The 18,589-nt window shown below is 50.5% G+C and overlaps 1 protein-coding gene across 2 annotated transcripts in view; it reads left to right on the plus strand.

Moving 5' to 3' along the window:
• Nucleotides 1-18,589, plus strand: part of TBC1D1 (TBC1 domain family member 1) — a 226,762-nt gene that overhangs the window by 193,479 nt on the left and 14,694 nt on the right. For both annotated transcript variants that reach the window (XM_080796164.1, XM_080796165.1), the window contains 2 exons: nt 12,364-12,608; nt 14,642-14,801. In XM_080796164.1, the coding sequence (XP_080652290.1) occupies nt 12,364-12,608; nt 14,642-14,801 (405 nt within the window). The remainder of the gene's footprint in view (nt 1-12,363; nt 12,609-14,641; nt 14,802-18,589) is intronic.

The raw sequence follows: 18,589 nt of genomic DNA on the forward strand, positions 1-18,589 counted from the left end.
AGGACCTTGCCCCCCCACCAAAGGTAGGCCCCTCGGAGCCCCGTGGGTTCCCATGGAGACGGCTGGCTGGGTGAAGGGTGGTGCTGACAGGCCGTGACTACCCCTTGGGGACAAAGTGTGAGGCATGGGGCTGGAGCCCATTTGGCCCACTGACCCCCAGAAAAGCAGTGTTGTGAGCTGGCTGCTGTGTTTGCTAATGTGATGAGTAACAGAAGAATGACTTTGTGTTCCTATCATGTGAAATGAAGTGAAAACTAAATTGAGAGTAAGCAGTGGAAGGGGGTGGGGGGTACAGACAGTCTCTCCCTGCCCCCTCTCCTTCCTGGGATGGAAGGGGGAGGGGGAGGAAGGGGGAGGAGGGGCACATTTTCCCCTCTTCAATCCAGATGTTCTTTTCTTTGGAGGATGTTTTCCCTCGGTATTCTCCTCCTTCCCCTGGCAGCGTCGGCCCTCTGCCTCCTGGTGCTCGCATGTCCTCCCTTCTCTGCAGAGGGGGACAACAAGGCCAGGTCAGCGCCAGGGCTCCGGGTGGGGGTGCCTCCCCCGCTGTGACACTACAGACTGTCCCCTGGTTGCCACTGGGTCCATGTGAGCCGAGACTGCCTTTTCTGGTTCACAGGCAGAGCCAGGCGGCCCTCCCTCCTGTCCTCTGGTCCCCACCTTTCTCCCACCTTCACTCCCTAGAAACGCCCCCCCCCCCCCGCCCAGAGGCCAGCTGTAACTGCCCCTCCCCGACAGCACTGGCCGCTGTTCCAGCTCACTTCTTCCCCCGTCCTGGCCCAGCCCCCCTCTTTGGATGCCCTCCGAATACCCACCCAAGGCCCAAAAGCTGTTTCCAACAACAGTATAGTTTCCAGGTAACCTCTGTGCATCTCTCCTAAGTTTTACCAGGGCCTCTACGGAGCCCAGCTTCTCTCCTGAGCTGAACTGGGGGAACCATCTGGCAGCAGCACCCAGGGCGCGCAACCCACCAGCTCCACTCTGTCGGGTGCAGGGAGGGCTCACTTAGGAGTCCCCCCAGACTTCGCCAGCGCCTCCGCTCTCCTCTCATGAGGGGTTGGCATTTGCCCAGGGAGTTGTTTGGTCTCCGCCCTGCATAACTCAAGGCCCAATAAAGGTGTGTCGTGCTGAGCAAAAAAAACCACATCAGTATTTCAGTTTTTCAAGGAGGTGGCATCTTCCCGGGCCGGAAGAACAGAATGCCCGTTAGTTGGTTGTATTTTGGGTCTTCATGAATTTCTGTTTTCCTGCCTCTTGTTTTACTTTCTGAAATTAGCTGTTAATGTAATCAGTTTTCCATGAGATTTTTTTCCTCCAAAGAGGAAGAATAGCGGACTTTGTAGTCAGGCATTGCTTTATAGCCTGTAAAACTTACTTTTTTAAGCCTTGTCCGATTTCACCTTTACGCAACCCTCTATGAAATTGGGTACATGTTATTTCCACTGTAGAGGTGATAAATGAAGCCCAGAGAGGTGTGTACTTTGCCCAAGTGACAAGCTACTCAGGGGCAGAAAGTTCTGGAATCTGGGTCATCTTAGTTTCTGTATCCTGTCCTTTCCAGGACACCATACAGTTCTCTCTTTCTTGGATCGGCCTACTCCATACCAACACAGCTTTCCCTGCCTCTCGTTACGTGGCAGTGCACTCTCAGAGCTGACCACACCCAGCCACGAGAACACAGCTTCTCTCGGGCTACGCAGAGGAAACTTAGCAAATCCTTCTTAGTTCAGGAACTTGCCCCACCCTTTAAGTCTGGTTCCACCTGCAATCATTTGGGTAGCCGGCAGGTGATTGCAAGCTTTCTCTGGTTCTGCATACTGAGTGGACAGCACGGACAGCCCAGCATCCTGCCTCCCACTCCCACACGAAAAGCTGCCAGTGATGAACAGCAGCAGCCAGAGACCCCTTTCAGGCTCCCTTCCTCTGTCCTCCACCACTGCAGGGTCTCCTCTTCCTGACGTCCCAGCCGGGACCCCTTCCAGCAATCAGAACTTCCACCCCTGAGGCTCTCCAGCCTCTCCCCTGATAGATCGGATTCCGCTGGGACAAAATGTGAACAGGTCCAGAAATCTGGGAACACCATGAAATCCAAGAGCGGAGCCAGGAACTGCCCCTAACCCTCCCCACATCGATGGCTCGTGTTATTAATCTGTGCTCCATGGGTCAGTACAGTGGTAACAGTGTATATACTCCGCAGAGGTCTGCTGAGTCTTTGGTTACCAGAGGTAGTATTTTCTGATGGCATTCTAAGACCCTCCATCAGTGACCCTGAACGCAGCTAGCCATGCCCACGCTGCCCTGAGCGGCAAAGCACATATCCAGAGACGTGGTTGTCTCCGCAAGCCAGCATGGGGCTGTCGTATTGGTCTTTGCTTCCACTTAATGTATTTTACCCAAAGATATAAAGCCTGCCTGGTATCGTAAAGGAAAGAAGCTATAATCCAATGTGAGAAAGAAGAATTCTCTCCTTGCTGTTTTAGAGTCCATAAAAGACGAGGAGGAGGAGGAAAGCCTCCAGAATGAAGGATGGACTGAGGATGTTGAGGAAGACTGACCACAGCAAGGCACAGAGGGTTTTCCCTTATATTTTGGTAGTTTGCCTTGCTTGGCTGCACCACAAAAGCTGAGTGCTGGGGGAAGTAGATGGGCGGTCTTGAGCAACACGTGGGGGCTGAGGGCAAGCACCACCTTGGGTGTCATCTTTGGGTTCAAGTCCTACATGAGAAACTAAGAAGCATTAATGGCAAAACCCAGAAAAGTCCCTAGAATTTGCCGTGTAGTGCCATGTGTTCTTGTTCTAGAACACATGTCTGTCCAGTCGGGGCCTTGGCCTTACAGAGGTGAGTTGAACAGTCACAACTGTAATAACTTCCTGCACCACGAGCTACATGCATAATTCCAGAGGGTCTGTCATTGTCACTGGTATTATCAAGACTACATCATGATAACGTATTTGTCATCTAAGTGGCACAGTGATCTCTCTTTAACGTCGGAGTGACAGAACTGAGCGTGGGTATGTTGAAGTGGGGCGATCTCCTCTCCTCTCCTCTCGTGGGGTCTGAGCTCTCCCTGGATGCTTCACGCCCGGTTGTGGCGTGCTGGCCAACAGCCAGCTCCCCATACCCCTCAGAAGTTGTCCTCAAGTAGAATTTGCTAACTTCCACAGTGTAATTGCTCCCACCTTGGCTAACTGTGAGCTACCAACCTGGGGTCACTGATGCTAGGGTTTAGCAGAGATGTGTCCAGACACACCTGGAGCAACTAGGGAGCCAGTTCCAGGGCTCACCCAGCTCAGTCAAATGGTTCCTAAAAATAATCTTGTAGAGAAGAACTCTCTCTCTCTGCCCCACCGTCGACTCCACCGCATCTCCGTCAGCAATCCTACAGATCCTTCCAGAGCACCTGTATGTTCTCTGCCCTCAGAAACACGTGTTCTGGTGGGGAAGACAGACATGAAACCACTGATAACCAGGTTATTTCATAAAAATTGTGAGGAGTTATACAAAGCATATTTTTTTCTCCAGTCCTTCGCACATTCTGCTCAGAACTAAGTGCAGCAATTTAAGAACAACTTCGGCTCACGGGTCTCATCAGGGAAGGAGACCTGGAGATGGTCAGGTTGTTAGGGTTCCTCTTCTGCCAGTGGGGAAGCCGAGGGGCAGGGAGGCCCAGGGTCCCAGCAGAGGGCTGCTTTGCCCCCGCCCCCTGGGGATGCAGAAGTCTCCAGGCTCTTGGTGAAAGGGGCAAGAGAAAGGAACTTGTTTGCCAGCTGTGGGGCTGCTGCACACTGACCAGCTGTGCAGGTGGCCCATGTGGCCTCCTGGAGCAGCTGCAGCCAAGTGAGCCAAACTGCAGGGTCCGGGGTCTCTGCCAAGAGGAAGTCAGGTGGGCCATGGAGACAGTAGGCTGGAATTGTGTTTCTTCTGGGACCAGGCAGGGCTCACATACAGATCCCTTGAAGACCTGGTGAAAATCACATTCCTGAGGCCACCGTCCCCACCGTGCCACTGAAAGGAGCACAGGTGGGGGCCGGGGTGTGCGTACCCCCAGGCACTCAGGTGATCCTGGATGTGGTTCGTGTTTGGAAACTGCTAGAAGGAAAGGTTCATCCCCGAGAAGCTTCCCTGTGAAGGGTGAACACTTAGATTATTGAACACTCTGTGAAATTAAGTTGTGGGTTATTTAGAAATACATCCAAATGCGGGTCTCCAGCACGTGGCTCCACGCAGACACACAAGACACAGAATCATCACAGGTCTTTTTAATACAAATCAGGAGTTCCTTCATGCCCACGTGTGACTCTGGCCACTAGGCCGTCTCCCCTGTGTGTGAGGGAGCCTCCGCCCTGGAGAGAAGTCTGAGAGCCTCATTTCTCTCCTCGGCAGCGAACCATCACACGGAAGCTGAAGAAGGCTTGTCCCGTCGCCTGCGCGTCTGGTCTGGAGGAAGGGTTTCACGGTGTTTATCCCGTTTCCTTCGAGGCTGGCCGGAGTGAGGGGCTTATCCTCGGCTGCAGGGTCTCGGTGCTATTCCCAGGTGGGTGGGCAGGGGGCCGCCTTTTCCAGCCCGTCCCACTGAGTCGGGCTGTCACTCCACAGACTTTGCACAGGCTGCGAGCACGAATGGGAAACCGCATTTCACTGATGTGCTTTGAGTGAGCAGTGAGCGAGCAGTGAGGTACAAGGGGCTGAACATGTTCTCGCGTGTGCTCAAGGCTCCAGTCCCCTGCCAGGGACTCACATGGGGAGATGCCGTCTTCATAAGAGGAGTTCTTCATTTTTTCTTCGCGGTGCTAACTTGGTATCTTCAGCATGGGGCTGGGGGGTGGCGGTACCAGATCCTGGATTATGTGAACACAGAGGCAGGCTGCCCGGGAACAGGGTTCATCTGCCTGGTCCTTTTTCAGCTTGCGAGGCCCACCTCCTCCCTTTACTGGGTATGTACTCAAGAGCGTGGGTGAGCCGTGGTGGTATTTTAAAAGAACTATCATAAACACATACATAGGAACATACCATTATGAACAACGCATTTTCCAAAATAAAAGAAATTTAGTGAGAGGCATTGTTTTACATTTTAATGTCTGGGGTAATAGAATTAACTGGCTTCTCATTTTTGTTTCTACATTCAATCTGTTGCATTTATGTTGTTGAAAATATATGAGGGAAAAGCTAAACTTGCATAGATAGATACACAGAGAGTGGAGGGGGCAGCTCACAGAGCCCGGAGAGACCATGTACATGGTCATGTACATGGTACACTGAGAACCATGGGACTTGAAGAATGCAGTGTAGGAGAAAAAGTGTCCCTCCCCCAAATAGAAACAAGTGTAATATTACGAAGTGTAATAATTGTAATAATTACGAAGGCAGACAGGCAGTCATTCTTCTCCTCCAGCCAGGACCTGGACACTGGAGACTGTGATTATTCCCAGCCTGGGAGTGGGAGTAGGGGCCTGTCTTGCTGTGCCGAGTTCCAGATGCTGTGGAACCAGAGTTGCATTGGGAATCTCCTGGAACACACGGAACCTTTGTTTCAGCTCGGTCAGGTTTTTGTGAACAGGATGCTCGCATAAAGAAAATCAGTGACAGGTTCTGACACCGCATCATGAGACAGTGGACTGGTTTGCGTAGTAACTAAAGATCTGGTAGTTTGCCCTTCACAGGGGTTTTGGTAGAATCTAGCTGGTGATGACGTTCAGTAGTGTTACTATTTGGAATTCGTACCCGCTTTCAGTTCCCCATGTGTATGAATCCCCAATTTCACAGAAATCAGTTGCTGGGCTCAACCTTTCCTTTGCCTTTGGAAGTCTGTTAGAATGTGAGATTCTCAGGCTGGGGAGGAATGTTGTGGTCAGTAGAGCGGTAGTGGCGGCACGACCTTGAAGTAGAAACTGTTGTGCCTTTATGCTACAGAACTGTTGTATGTGTTCCTTTTGTTTTTTCCTTGTCTTGGTTGGAAGCTGGGCTTTTTTGTGTTTTCTGGGGCATATCGGCCCACTGTTGCCCATGCTGGAACGCCATTAATTGCACCCACTTGTGCCAGCACCACCACAAAGTGTGTATTCTGCCCTCTGTCTAGAAGAGGGGACTGAGGTTCAGAGAGGCTGGGTGGGCCATGCTGAGCCACATACACATGCTGCAGTTGGGATCTTGGTCACGCTGCCTTGTGGACATACCCACATAGGAAGAGGCTGTCCATACAGCGGAGCTCATATGTGATGTTGTGTGGAAGATGTCAGCTAAATACTAAAAACACTGGATTTTTCTCCACTATTCAAATCGGGAAGCATAATGCCTCCTCCTCGGGGGCCGTGGGTGAAATACGAGAACTGAGTTCCATCCTGGTCCAAGATGTCCACCCCACCCCACGCCCATGATATCTTCTTTCCTTTCCTTCCTTTCAAGTGTCCAAGGTCTTCAAATAAAACCTGATTGTTCCTCACACATGCCCCCGAGCTTCCTACTTACCACGGGAGTCCCTTCTGTTGAGGTAATTAGCTTGGTTTTGCTTTCATAAAAGTGAGTTCTCCGGGAGCAAGGTTGAAGAGCTCTTGCTAAGCCTGACTAAAGTGATGCATTCAGAAGCAGAAAAGGTACTTTCCCTTAAAAATATTCTGTGATTTCTCCTCTCACCGATTCTGTAAATTGTAATAGAAATTAACACAGGTCCATAATCCTGTGTCTGCAATTCCAGAACCGAAAAGATGAAAACCAGAAGTTTTCCTGTAACTCATTTTGGCAGAATGCAGTGAGTCTTAAACCCTTTGGAGGCAAAATTTGACTTGAACTGCCAGGAGGCCTTTAGCAGACTTGGCTCTTGTCCTCAGTGTGGCTTTTCCTGTGTCTTTGCAGACGTGTAAGTGTGTTTCACTCTGGACTGCTGTCCTCAGCCCTGCTAGGGATTAGGTAATAAACAACCAATGTGCTGTGTCATCTTTCTGAAATTCACAGATTTGGAATTGTGATACCCATTTCCTTCAAGGGCTTTGGTTGAGACATTGCGGAACTTTGCTGAATTGGTCACAGTTATGAAATTCCCTAAGTTTTATAGGTCCAGATACGGATTTCTTTTTTTTTTTAAGATTTTATTCATTTATTTGACAGAGAGAGCAAGAGAGGGAACACAAGCAGGGGGAGTAAGGGAGGGAGAAGCAGGCTTCCCACTGAGCAGGGAGCCCCATGTGGGCCTCGATCGCAGGACCCTGGAATCATGACCTGAGCCGAAGGCAGACGCTTAACTGAGCCACCCAGGCACCCCATGTCCAGATAGGGATTTGCCGGTGCTCTACCCTCTACCCCAGTCTGCCCTTCCTGATCAGTTCATTTTGATGACTCGTCTGGTTTCCCATACTAGAAACTCCACCATCTGCACGCCCTTCTCTCAGTCTAAGGCTGCCCGGAGAGTAAGTCTGCAGTCCAGCCCCGTTCGCTGCCCCACCACTGCTCTCCAAGTTAAGGGCCTGTGACTGCTTCCTGGCTCCTGGCCCAGCTGACCTCCTCTGGTCTCTACCCGCCCTGGGCTATCTTGGCAGGCCTGCTCTTCGAGTTTTCTTTAGCGAGGAAGCACACATCTCCGACCTCTCCATGGCCTGTGCTGACTCCATGGCCTTCACAGGGCTCACAGGCTAAGCCTGGCGTCTAAGCTGTTCTCTTACAGGCCCTGCTTTGAACTCTTCCATTCTCTCCCCTGATGGCCAGCCCCAGACCTGCAGGTCGTACCCATTAGCAGTCTGGTGCCCGGCCTGTGGGGTTCCTGCTGCCTGTGTGCTCCCCTACCCCGCTCTGTTCATGCCTCTTTCTCCTGCTTGGTTCTGCTGAAGAGACTTCCTCTAGGCAGCCTTCCTGGACTGCTGCCCTCTGTCTGGGCCAGGCCTCTTGGTTTGGGGACTTGTCTCCATAAACCGCACTTCTGTACCTCTCTTCTCCGTGCTTGTTACAGCCACCTGATGGAAGAGAACCACTAGAACCAATTCTCGTGAAGCCGCCCGCAAGCAGGGCCACGTCCCTCTTGGGCCCAGCACCCTGTATAAGTCCTGCAGTCAGCAAATATTTGAATTTTCTGGATTTATCTGTTTTGTTCTCCCAGACTGTGAGTTTCTTAAGGGCCAGGAAGGGGTTGGTTTTTCAGTTCCGTGGCACAGTTCCTGTCACACGGGGAGCTTTGAGTGCAGGGCGGGTGTTTCTGTCACCATGCTCACGTGAGTACTGTGAAAAGTCCACATCTCATCTGCAAAGTCTTCAGGGCAAGGAGCAGGTGTGTTGCTGTGTGCTGCTGCTTGGGAAGAAGCCCATTTACACGAATAGCCCTGTTTCTCAGAAAGCCGGCTTGGTGGTCATGTGGAGCTCGCTGCCCTCCTGGCCGTTAGGGCCAGCTGTGTGGCGTCACACCAGGCACGCACACCTGCCTGCATTTAACCCTCACGGGGACCCCAGCAAATGCAGGCAAAAAGCGGAGGTGCTGCGGAATTAACCCAGTGCCCGCGGTCCCATGGCCGGGACAAATAGAGGAGGCAGTGCCTGGTCCCAGGGATCACGCGGAAGCACAGAGTGAGGAGGAAAGCAGGAAACACGCGCTGGAGGAGCTGGGACTCCCTGGGGTGAGGGGCTCGGCTGAGCGTGTGGAGGACGGGAACTCGCCAGGAGGAAAGGAATGCAGGACCCTGGCTCTCCCAACAGCTCGTGCGTTGAGCTGGGGACACCGTGAGTGGTAGGAGCTGTGCTACCCCAGTTCTCATACTTTTCACTTCGACATCTGCAGGAGAACTCCGTGTCTGGAGCTCGGGATCAGTGTTCAGATCCTGGGTTTGCCCCTTCACAGATTGGGCGGCGTGACAGTAGGGCTGAGGCACTCACCTGCCACTTTTTTCTCATGAATAAAACAAGGGTGATGTTGTTTGTGTGGTGACCTGCCTAAAATGCTTCATGGGGTATCACCAAGACGACGGATGGTGTTGTAGGATTTTTTTTTTTTTTTAGATTTTTTATTTATTTATTTGACAGACAGAGATCACAAGCAGGCAAAGAGGCAAGCAGAGAGAGGAAGGGAAGCAGGCTCTCCACTGAGCAGGGAGCCCGATGCGGGGCTTGATCCCAGGATCCTCAGATCATGACCTGAGCTGAAGGCAGAAGCTTAACCCACTGAGCCACCCAGGCGCCCTGGTGTTGTAGGACTAATCCTGTTCCCACCTACCGTGCTTGGTTGGCGTTTGGAAGGTCCCTAAGTCAGGGACCCCATGCCAAGGGTTGCTTATGGACTTCAGATGCGGCTGAAATGTACATTCGAGGGCTTGTGCTTGGCAGAAGAGATGCCACGTGTAATTTTTTATTGGTGAAATTGGGTAACATTCAAGATCTGCGGTTGATCAGAATGTGTCTGGGCTTTGCCACCAGTGGCTCACTGAGACCATGTCCCTGCGCTCCACGGAGTATCATTGTGGGACAGTTGGGGGCCTGGCTGTGCCATCAGACTGCCATAGTACCATCCTCCAGCTGAACCTTTCCCAAGAGGTGCTTGCTGGAGGCCAGAACACAGAGCATGAGACGTTCTTACGTGGTTCTTTTTTCACATCAGCGTGCTAATAAAGGTCATATGTTTGGTGGAATTTGGCCTAAGGCTTGTTTTCTCATAACTGCTTGGTGGCAAAGCTGTGGGCGACGTGGCTGTAGCCATCCCAGGAAACTACCCAGGGGGCTGCCCACCTCAGACAGGGTATAATCTGCAGGACCTGTTGCAAAATGAAAATGTGGAATCCGTTGTTCAAAAGAATGTCAAGACTGACAGCAGAGCTTTAGACCCAGCATGAAACCCTTGTAGGCACAGAGCCATTGATCACACAGGAGATGATTGCCCTGCCTCAAACCTGACAATTACCAATTGGTCTAAGTGACACCAGTCCCTCCCCAGCCTGCAGGCTCATCCTCCCGGGAGCCTTGCAACGATTAAATGAGGAATGTCCCCCATCAACAGATAAATAGATAAACGTGAGGTATATGTACAGTGGAATATTATTCGGCCATAAATAATGAAATCTTGCCATTTGCAATATGGATGGACCTAGAGGGTCTGATGGTTAAGGGAAGACAGAGAAAGACAAATACCACATGCTTTCGCTTATATACGGAATCTAAAAAACAAACAAAAAGACTCATAGACATAGAGGAACTAGTGGTTGCTAGAGGAGAGGGGAGAGGAAGGAGGCAAATGGAACAAAGAGAAGGGGATAATGCCCAGTTCCAGCATGAGTCCGAGAAGAAACGCGGAGCATAGGAAGTGTGGTGGACAGGATGGTAGTAAGGGCACGTGGCAACTGCCCTCATCATGCTGAGTACCGAGTAACGTGAAGAATTATTGCATTGGTGCGTTGTAGCCCCGAAACTAACGTAACATTGCACGTCAACCAGAATAATAACAGGAACATTAAGTTTAAAAAGGCCCACTCCACCAATAGGGCCAGCGAGTGTCCGTTCTTGTTTCTGCAGGGGGTGGAATCTGACACCAGCGGGTACTGGGTAAGTAGGTGCTCATGGGGACCGATGGAAAGGGGACCAGATCCTTCCTAGCACTGTGTGCCTCATGTGGCCTGTATGTCTGCCACCCAGACCTGTTGGGAGACCCGGAGGCCGTCAGAGGGAAGGGTGTGGGCCAGGCTGGGGTGGGGCCGTGTGCAAAATGTGCAGAGGTGGGCAGGGCTCCATCTGCTTGGCGGCAGGTGGGGGTGATGGCGTGAAGAGCCCCCTGTATTCTCTTGCCCTCATCCCCCGGAGAATCTGGGGAAAGAGCACACCTGCACGCTCAGTGGGGCGGTCACAGGTGCTTACGGAGCCCTGGAAATACGGTGGCTCCAAACTGAGATGCACCATCAGTGTGAGGACCTGGGTTTCAAAGGTCTAGCAAGAAAAAGGAATACAGAATGTCCCAAAGATTTGTGTACTGATTACATGTTGAAATAACATTTGCATATGTTGGGTTAAACAAACGGTCATAGAATTAGTTTTACCTCTTGCTTTTGACCGTGGCTGCTGGAAAATGTTTCATTACAGTTGAGTCGCACGTGCTGTTGTAGACTGGGAGGGTGCACGGGGTAAGTACCCCCCTCACACGCACACACAGGCACTGTCCGCTCTGCACACGCACCCCCTGCCCACTCTGAGGCCAGTCCTGGAGTAGGGGATGAAGCTGGGGGAGTGGGTGAGAGATGCACAGAGCTCCCTGGCTAGGGGTGTAGAATTTGTTCTTTGAGCGCTGGGGGGCTGCTGAGTGCTTTCTAGCAGTGGGGGTGACATGTTCAGGGTGTGTTTGGGGACAGTTCGTTGGGGGAAGGAGGTAGAGCAGGCAAAAAATGAAAGCAGGGCAGGAAATCAGGAGAGTAGTTAGACTGTTGCTGTCCCCTTGATTCAAAATCAAACAAGCCGATCTGGATTGATTAAATGCTTTCTCGTGAGGCTGAGGAAGAGCCCACGAATGTATCGTGCTCCCTTTGCCAAGGCTGAATGATTAAGGTGAACAGTTGCCTTGTGGCCTAGATGTACCTTCTGCCTTTGCTAATCCAGATGAGGCCCAATTCTCCCCCTGGGTCCAAGCTTGGCCCTTGGCGTGGCTCTAGACGGTTGTCCTCTCAATCATGTACTTTTCTCCCTGGAAACACACTGCCCCATCAGGCACATTCCAGAAGGAGGGGGGTGAGGTGGGATTTGACAGATAGCAGCCCCAAAAGCCCCTGGACAAAAGAAGTCTTTAAACCTTATCTGAACACCACCTTTTTGTGAAAATAATCAGGATGTTGAGGGTTTTTCTTTTCTTTTATTTTCTTTTTTTTTTTTTATAACTTTCTGGAAGGTTACTGTTTTGGGTAAAAGAAAACACCTGCTGCTTCTCAGGCCATTTCAAAGCACGCCTGTGGTTAAGAAGTACAGAAATCTGAGTGGGGTGTGAAGCATTTGCAGACAGGCTGTGCGCGGGCTGGGAAGAGCTGGTTGGGCTGTGTCCGTAGCGCTCTGGGGCTTTGGGCTGCCTGCAGGTGTTGGGGGACAGCGCGGCGGTGATGAGCCCAGGCCATCTGCTCCTCTGGAGGGTAGACATACGTTTAGAGGATCAACTGTTTTCTTTTTGCTGGAGCTTGAAATCCAGATACCTGCAGGACCCAGGGTAGTCCTAGTGTCTTTCACCTTGAACCACCATTGAAAAAGCATCAATAATTGATTTCTAATTGCCCCCATTTTTCTGAGAACAAGCACCCACCCTCGTGTCCAGAGCCGACTTATGATCGAGCTCCTGGAGTTCTGTTCCTCCATCTGAAGCATGTCAGAGTTCTGGTTCCATGGGCTTGCTTTCTTCAACTGCATCTAACCCGTGTTGTTTCTGCAGGGAGAACCTTCCCGACACATCCGTACTTCTCTGCCCAGCTCGGGGCAGGGCAGCTGTCTCTCTACAACATCCTCAAGGCCTACTCGCTTCTCGACCAGGAAGTGGGATACTGCCAAGGTCTCAGCTTTGTAGCAGGCATTTTGCTGCTTCACATGGGTGAGGAAGAGGCATTTACCATGCTCAAGTTTCTGATGTTTGAAATGGGACTGCGGAAACAGTATCGGCCGGACATGATTATTTTACAGGTAGAGAGCGTTCCTTGTGTATTTGTTAGAGACAAATGCCAGAAATGTTTCGGATCCCTTTCCAGGTCTAAGAAAATTTCCCCACCCTCCGTTAACATGGGAGTAGCTGTCTTTGCTGAGCACTTAGCTCTGTGCTAGGCAAGACGGCAAGTGTTTCATACTGAACTTACCGCCCCGGTAACCCTCAGGAAGACACTATGAAGCAGCTCAATTTACAGATGGGAAGACTCACCTTAATTCAGTTTACCCGACTAGCAAGTGGCCGAGCTGGGGTTTCAGCCCAGGCCTGTCTGACTGCAGGACCCTCCCTTTACCCTTCATCAAACCATCCTCAGATGATCTAATTCTTAACCCACTGTATCTGTCACTTCCTTTGCCAGGCATCCCCCTCATGCCACCTTAGCCCTTGTCACCCAGGGTTCAGCTCAAATATCAAATCCTGGGAGAGACTCTTTCTGACCATCCTGATGTTATACCCATCCCCCTCCCCACCACCTTCCACCCCAGGCACGTGTCTCATGCATCCTGTCTCGTTTCTTTTGGCGTAGAACACTAACTGCCTGAAATTACCCTGTTCTCTTATTCATTGACCTGATTGCTCTCTGACTTTCCTTAGCATATCTCATGAGAAGGCAGGGATCTAACCTATCTTGGAGCAGCATCCCTAGTTCCTAGAGCAGTGTCTGGGATGAAGGAGGCACCCAGTGCGTATCTGTTGAACGAACAGTGGCAGGTCAGAGCAAAGGAAATCCAAAGGGCAATGTGTGCCTAACGCTGCAACTGCCGCTGTCAGCGGTGGGAGCGCTCCAGACCCCGCTCTGGGAATATTTCTAAATGTGAGATCCCACGTATACACGCTCCTCTACCAGCAGGCTACTCTGATTTCAGAGCCTTAGTATTTTCTTTAAAAAAGGACCCGTTAGAGCCAAGGACTCTTTGAGAGGACCAAACTGGGTGGTTAAAAATCCTTTTATCTCCACCTGTGAATATGAACCTCCCCATGAACACAAATCTCATCGAAGGAAGCCATTTCATTACCTAAAGGATGTGGAGCCCGTAACGCTTCCCACAGACCCTGTCAGGTTCTTTCTATGTTCTCCCCATTAGCTTTAATATGGGTGCACCTGCCATTGGAGAGAGTGGAGTTTTCAAATTCATTTAGTTCTTTAACACATGACTCTTGTGGGGCTTAGGTACTGCAGCTGGTGCCTAAGGGCTGTGTTATCTGGGCCCCTGCAAATGGTTTAGTTTTGTTTTGTTTTGTTTTTGCCAGTTTGGGTGGTATGTGTCCAACCTGTAGCATCTCAGTGGGGCTCGGACCCTCTCTTGGTGGTGGTACCTTGGGCTCAGGCCATCAGACTGCTGAGCCCCAGGCTGACTCTAGGAGCCCAGCGCGCTGTGGGACCCATCGTGGGCTTCCCGCCAGGACAGTAACACGATCTGGAGAGGGGCCCTTTGGAAGTTATTTTCTCCATCTTGAGATAAACAGTTGTCTTCTTCTTTAAAATTGCCCAGGATCTGTATAGTCCATATGTTACAAACCTAAGGAAGTCACACCTGTCCTGCCTATTGAGTAATTTCAGGGGAGTCTAGAGCGAATTTGCTAAATGAATGGGTCTAATGGGGTTCTTCCACAGAATCATCCTACGCCCCCATTTCACGCTTACGTTTTGAATTCCCCCGGGTGTGAGTTTTGCTAGGAGTGTGTATTTTATAAGAGAATATGTGAAGTGTTCCCACAAGACAGGTCTTTAGATTTTAGTAGCCAAGGAACACGGGGGGCAGTAGAAGGAAAGGAAGCGGTAGGAGAAGCCTGGGCGTGCGTGTTCTGGGCTCCTCCTGGCCGGGGCCTCCTGTGCACCAGGCCTCCGGTAGGTGCTCCTTGGGTAAGTCAGCGGTCGACAGTGGTTATCACCATCCAAGCAGAGTATCTCTCAGTGTAAGAATTCTCCACGGCCTGTGAGTAGGACATGTAACTGAGCCCAGCAGCAGGTACCTGGTTCTGAGCCCCGCGTGTGCATGTGTCCCTGCAGATCCAGATGTACCAGCTCTCGAGGCTTCTTCATGATTACCACAGAGACCTCTACAACCACCTCGAGGAGCACGAGATCGGGCCCAGCCTCTACGCCGCCCCCTGGTTTCTCACTGTGTTTGCCTCCCAGTTCCCACTGGGATTTGTAGCCAGAGTCTTTGGTAAGTGTGTGTCTGTCCGTTTGCTCGAACCAGCTTTCTCCTGGCAGGTGGGAAACACGTATTCTAGTTCCCTGCTGAGCCTCCGATCTTCTAGAGCTGAGTGCTCAGCAAGAACAGGGTGGTGGTCAACACTCAAGAGTCTAGTCGGCACTGGGTTTGTGAACTTCACGACTGGCTTCACCTCTCATGCTCGCTGGGCTTGCCTGGGCGCCATCGTCTGGTGGAGTTCGGCTCCGGTCCCTCACTACCAGGTTCTACCCCAGAGCAAACATCTTTAAAGACGTGGCCAGGGGACCCCGTGCATGTTTTCCAGGCACGTGCCTCTCATGACTCGTCTTCCTCCACCTCTCTGACCCGAGACACTGCATTGATGGCTCCTTCAGACTTTTCAACAGGGGACTTCTGGGCTCCTGTTCTTTCTCGATTCCCTTCGCATCTCCTCCTGTTTCTCTTCTTCCTGCCCTTGGCTCTTCATTTCCTCCGCCAGGTCACTCTGCAAGGACCACCCCCCCATGCTGATGACTCACAGGTCCACCCTCACAGCACCCCCACCCCCATCTTCCCAGACGCCTCAGCCCCTTCCACGTGGGGGCCTCACTGTGACCATAGGCGGCTCACATTTCACACCATCTCCTGCTTTCTTGATTTACTTTTGGAGAAGATTGTCTCCGTCAGAGTTAAGCAGGTGTTCACGGGCAGAGTCTCAGGGGCCTTGAGATGGCGGGGGAAGCACGTGCACTTGTGCCCTGAGAGCCGAGCGACGCTGGGAGCACAGGCAGTTCTTGCACCGTGGGTTTTCCCTGCTTCAGAGTGAAAGAATCGTTTTGACAATTCAGGTTTTTTTTTAATTTTTTTTTTTTTTTACTTTGGAGGTTATTAGAGAATTAATAATCATCACCCATCAAGTGTTTTAAAGTGTCATTAATGTTCATTTACCTGATAATTTAAAAATCTGTAATCTCATACTTTTTTAGATTTGCTTCTGGAATTAGAGAACATCTCAAGGGGGAGGCCATGCCAAGCACTATTGGGAGAGCACTCCTTTGGCATGCTTGGGAAAGACAGCTTTGTAGATCCAAATTCTAGAAATCCTGAAATTTGCTTTTTAACAAAGGTGGGCACTGAGTTGATATTTGCATCTCTTTTCCCCAGAGTACGAGATTTTTATTCTTATTCTTATCCACAAGAACTTCTAAAGACTGTCCCATTGAGCTTTACTAGAAAAATCCATGTTCTTAAAATATTCACAACCCCCACCCCCTTTTGCATAACTCCCTCCCCAAACTGATTCTTTCTTTCTGTCCCTAAATCTCTTCTGGTTTAATAAATCATTAGTGAGATTTCATGAAGGGTTTATACCAGAGTTTAAAAAGAAGATAATGGTGCCTGGGTGGCCTGTTCGGTTAAGCATCTGCCTTCAGCTCAGGTCCTAATCCCAGCCTCCTGGGATGGAGCCCTGTGTTGGGCTCCCTGCTCAGTTGGGAGTCTACTTACCCACTCCCTCTGCCCCTCCCCCTGCTTGTGCGTGCTCTCACACACGTGTGCACGTGCTCGCTCGCTCTCTCAAATAAGTAAATAAAATCTTTAAAAAAATTAAAAATAAATAAAAAGAAGATAATTTAAAACAACAATAACAAAGCCTGAAAATTGTCTGCTTAGTTTACTAACAGAAGAGTCACCAAAATCATAAGATCTCTAGCTATAGGCTGAAGTCTTTCTTACCAAAAATGTCTGTGGTTTTTGATTTGTTTTTGACTTTTCTTACTCTAGAAATTAAAATCATTAGTCCACTTTTTCTCCTAATTTTTTACTGTATTTTTGAAAACCTGGGTAACAGGAGTGAAGACTGAAAGAGGTGGGAGGGAAGAAGTTGGTGTTCATGGTTTGAAAATAGCTCAAGCATCGAATTACAGCATTTGTGAGAAAAAATTCTGCAGAGATTCCGATGGGAGGGCAAGTACTGAGGGCTCACCGCCTGGGCTCTCAGCTGCTGCCTCGCAGGGAGCTCTGGGCACCCCAGGGCCACAGAACTCTGGGAGAGCCTGTCCTTGCCTAAGTCAGATAAGTCAGAGGCATAAACTCTGCTTTGGAGTCGACAGCCCTCCTGTTAGAGAATATGTGCTGCTCTAAAGTACATTCTGACGACTTCATAAATTAAAAGCTAAAGCCGGCAAGAGCAGGATATTTATATTACATAATCAGTGTTGAGTCTTGGAGGCGTTCCTACATTATGCATAAAGACACCAGTGTGTGGAAACTCTGGGGTCCCACAGACCCCTGCTGTGCTCAGGGGGTCTGTGTCCAGCTGGCTGAGGCTCCTCAGATGGTAGGCAGGAAGTGGCAGCCCAGCGCAGCACTATGTGTGATGTCATTTTGGAAAAACTTGGTTTTTGTTTTGGTTTTTTGATTTGGATTTTTTCATTTTTTTTGTTTTTGTTTTGTTTTGTTTTTCTTTTTGCACATCTGTTCCATCTACCAGTATGTAAAACCAAACCATCTTATTGGCAGGTTCCACAGGAAGGTTTTTTAAAAACCACTTCTGCATTTAGCAGTGGTGACTTGAACCTTGTTTGTTTAGCTTCGTGATGGTAGATAGCTTAGTTTTAAATCCCTAAACCTGCCATTCGTACACTGTAGTCTATTTTGGCCTGAAGCCCATTTCATTGTAAGCTTTTTGGCCTGAATAAACCCTAAAAACAAACGGACCTTTGTCAGCTGTTGACATTTCATATGGACGTGCAGGATTCTCAGCTTGCAGACAGCACAGCTCCTATATTACTGAACAGGTTAGTTGGCATGAAGTACATTCTCCTTGGAGGACACCAGCCGGAGATGGGTGTGCCCTAACCTTCCCGTGGTGATCACTGTCAGCCTTACCGAACGGGTGTCCCAGAATGTAAAATAGCCTCCTCCTGCGTGTTTCTAGTTCGGGTAGAGAGGGGTCCTGGGAGAGACGCTTGCTCTGTTCACCTTCAGATCACACCTACCTTTGGGGGGAACGTATAATCTGAAAAATAGGACCTGGCTTGCTCCTGCCAGAGGCGGCAGCTGTGGTCTGAGGCTCCCGGTGTTGGAGGGTGTCCTGCCGAGCAGCTGAGGGAGGAGGCGGAGGATAGAAAGGAAGGGTTTGGCAGAAAACACAGAGGCCACCTGTAATACAGGGAAGGATTCAGAGAGGCTTTAGGACTAAAATAGACTTGGGAAAACAAGATGGTTTAAAGGGCCAGGAAAAAAGGCTCCCCCGGGGAACATGCTCCAATGGCCGGGAAGTGAGATTGTGCACGATCTGTTTGTGCTGCGGGCCTGCTGCAGATCGGCCATCATCCTTCATGTCCCTCCCACCTGGTCCTGGGGGGAAGGGGGTGCTCTCACACCCAGAGCACCCCAGCCTCCCAGGAGAGAGTTAGGAGAGGGCTTGCCCTTGACAGCAACAAAGGTGTCTGGAAAAGAGGATGCAGGATAAGTTTGCTTTACTGCCCCCCCTTCCCCCCAGGAATACAGCACCTTTAGGTCATGGGCACCTTTAGGTCATGGGCGTTTCCAACAGAGTTCCGATAGGTTAACACAATAACAGAACAATAGGGCTGCTGAAGCGTCTTCAAAGGAAAGTGGTTATTTGCATTGTTCTCAGCAAATAATTTACAAAAGTGGTTGAGTCAGCTGAATTTCAGGTTCCCTTTACTTCCTGCCTGATAAAACCCTTTGCCTGTTTCTGGGTGGTTTGCAGCAGGAGGGAAGGGAAGTTGGCTGCAGTGTGGGGGGCACGGCCTCTGGGGGCCGCCGGGGTG

The sequence above is a fragment of the Martes martes genome (assembly GCF_963455335.1).
Source record: "Martes martes genome assembly, chromosome: 2".
NCBI lineage: Eukaryota > Metazoa > Chordata > Mammalia > Carnivora > Mustelidae > Martes > Martes martes.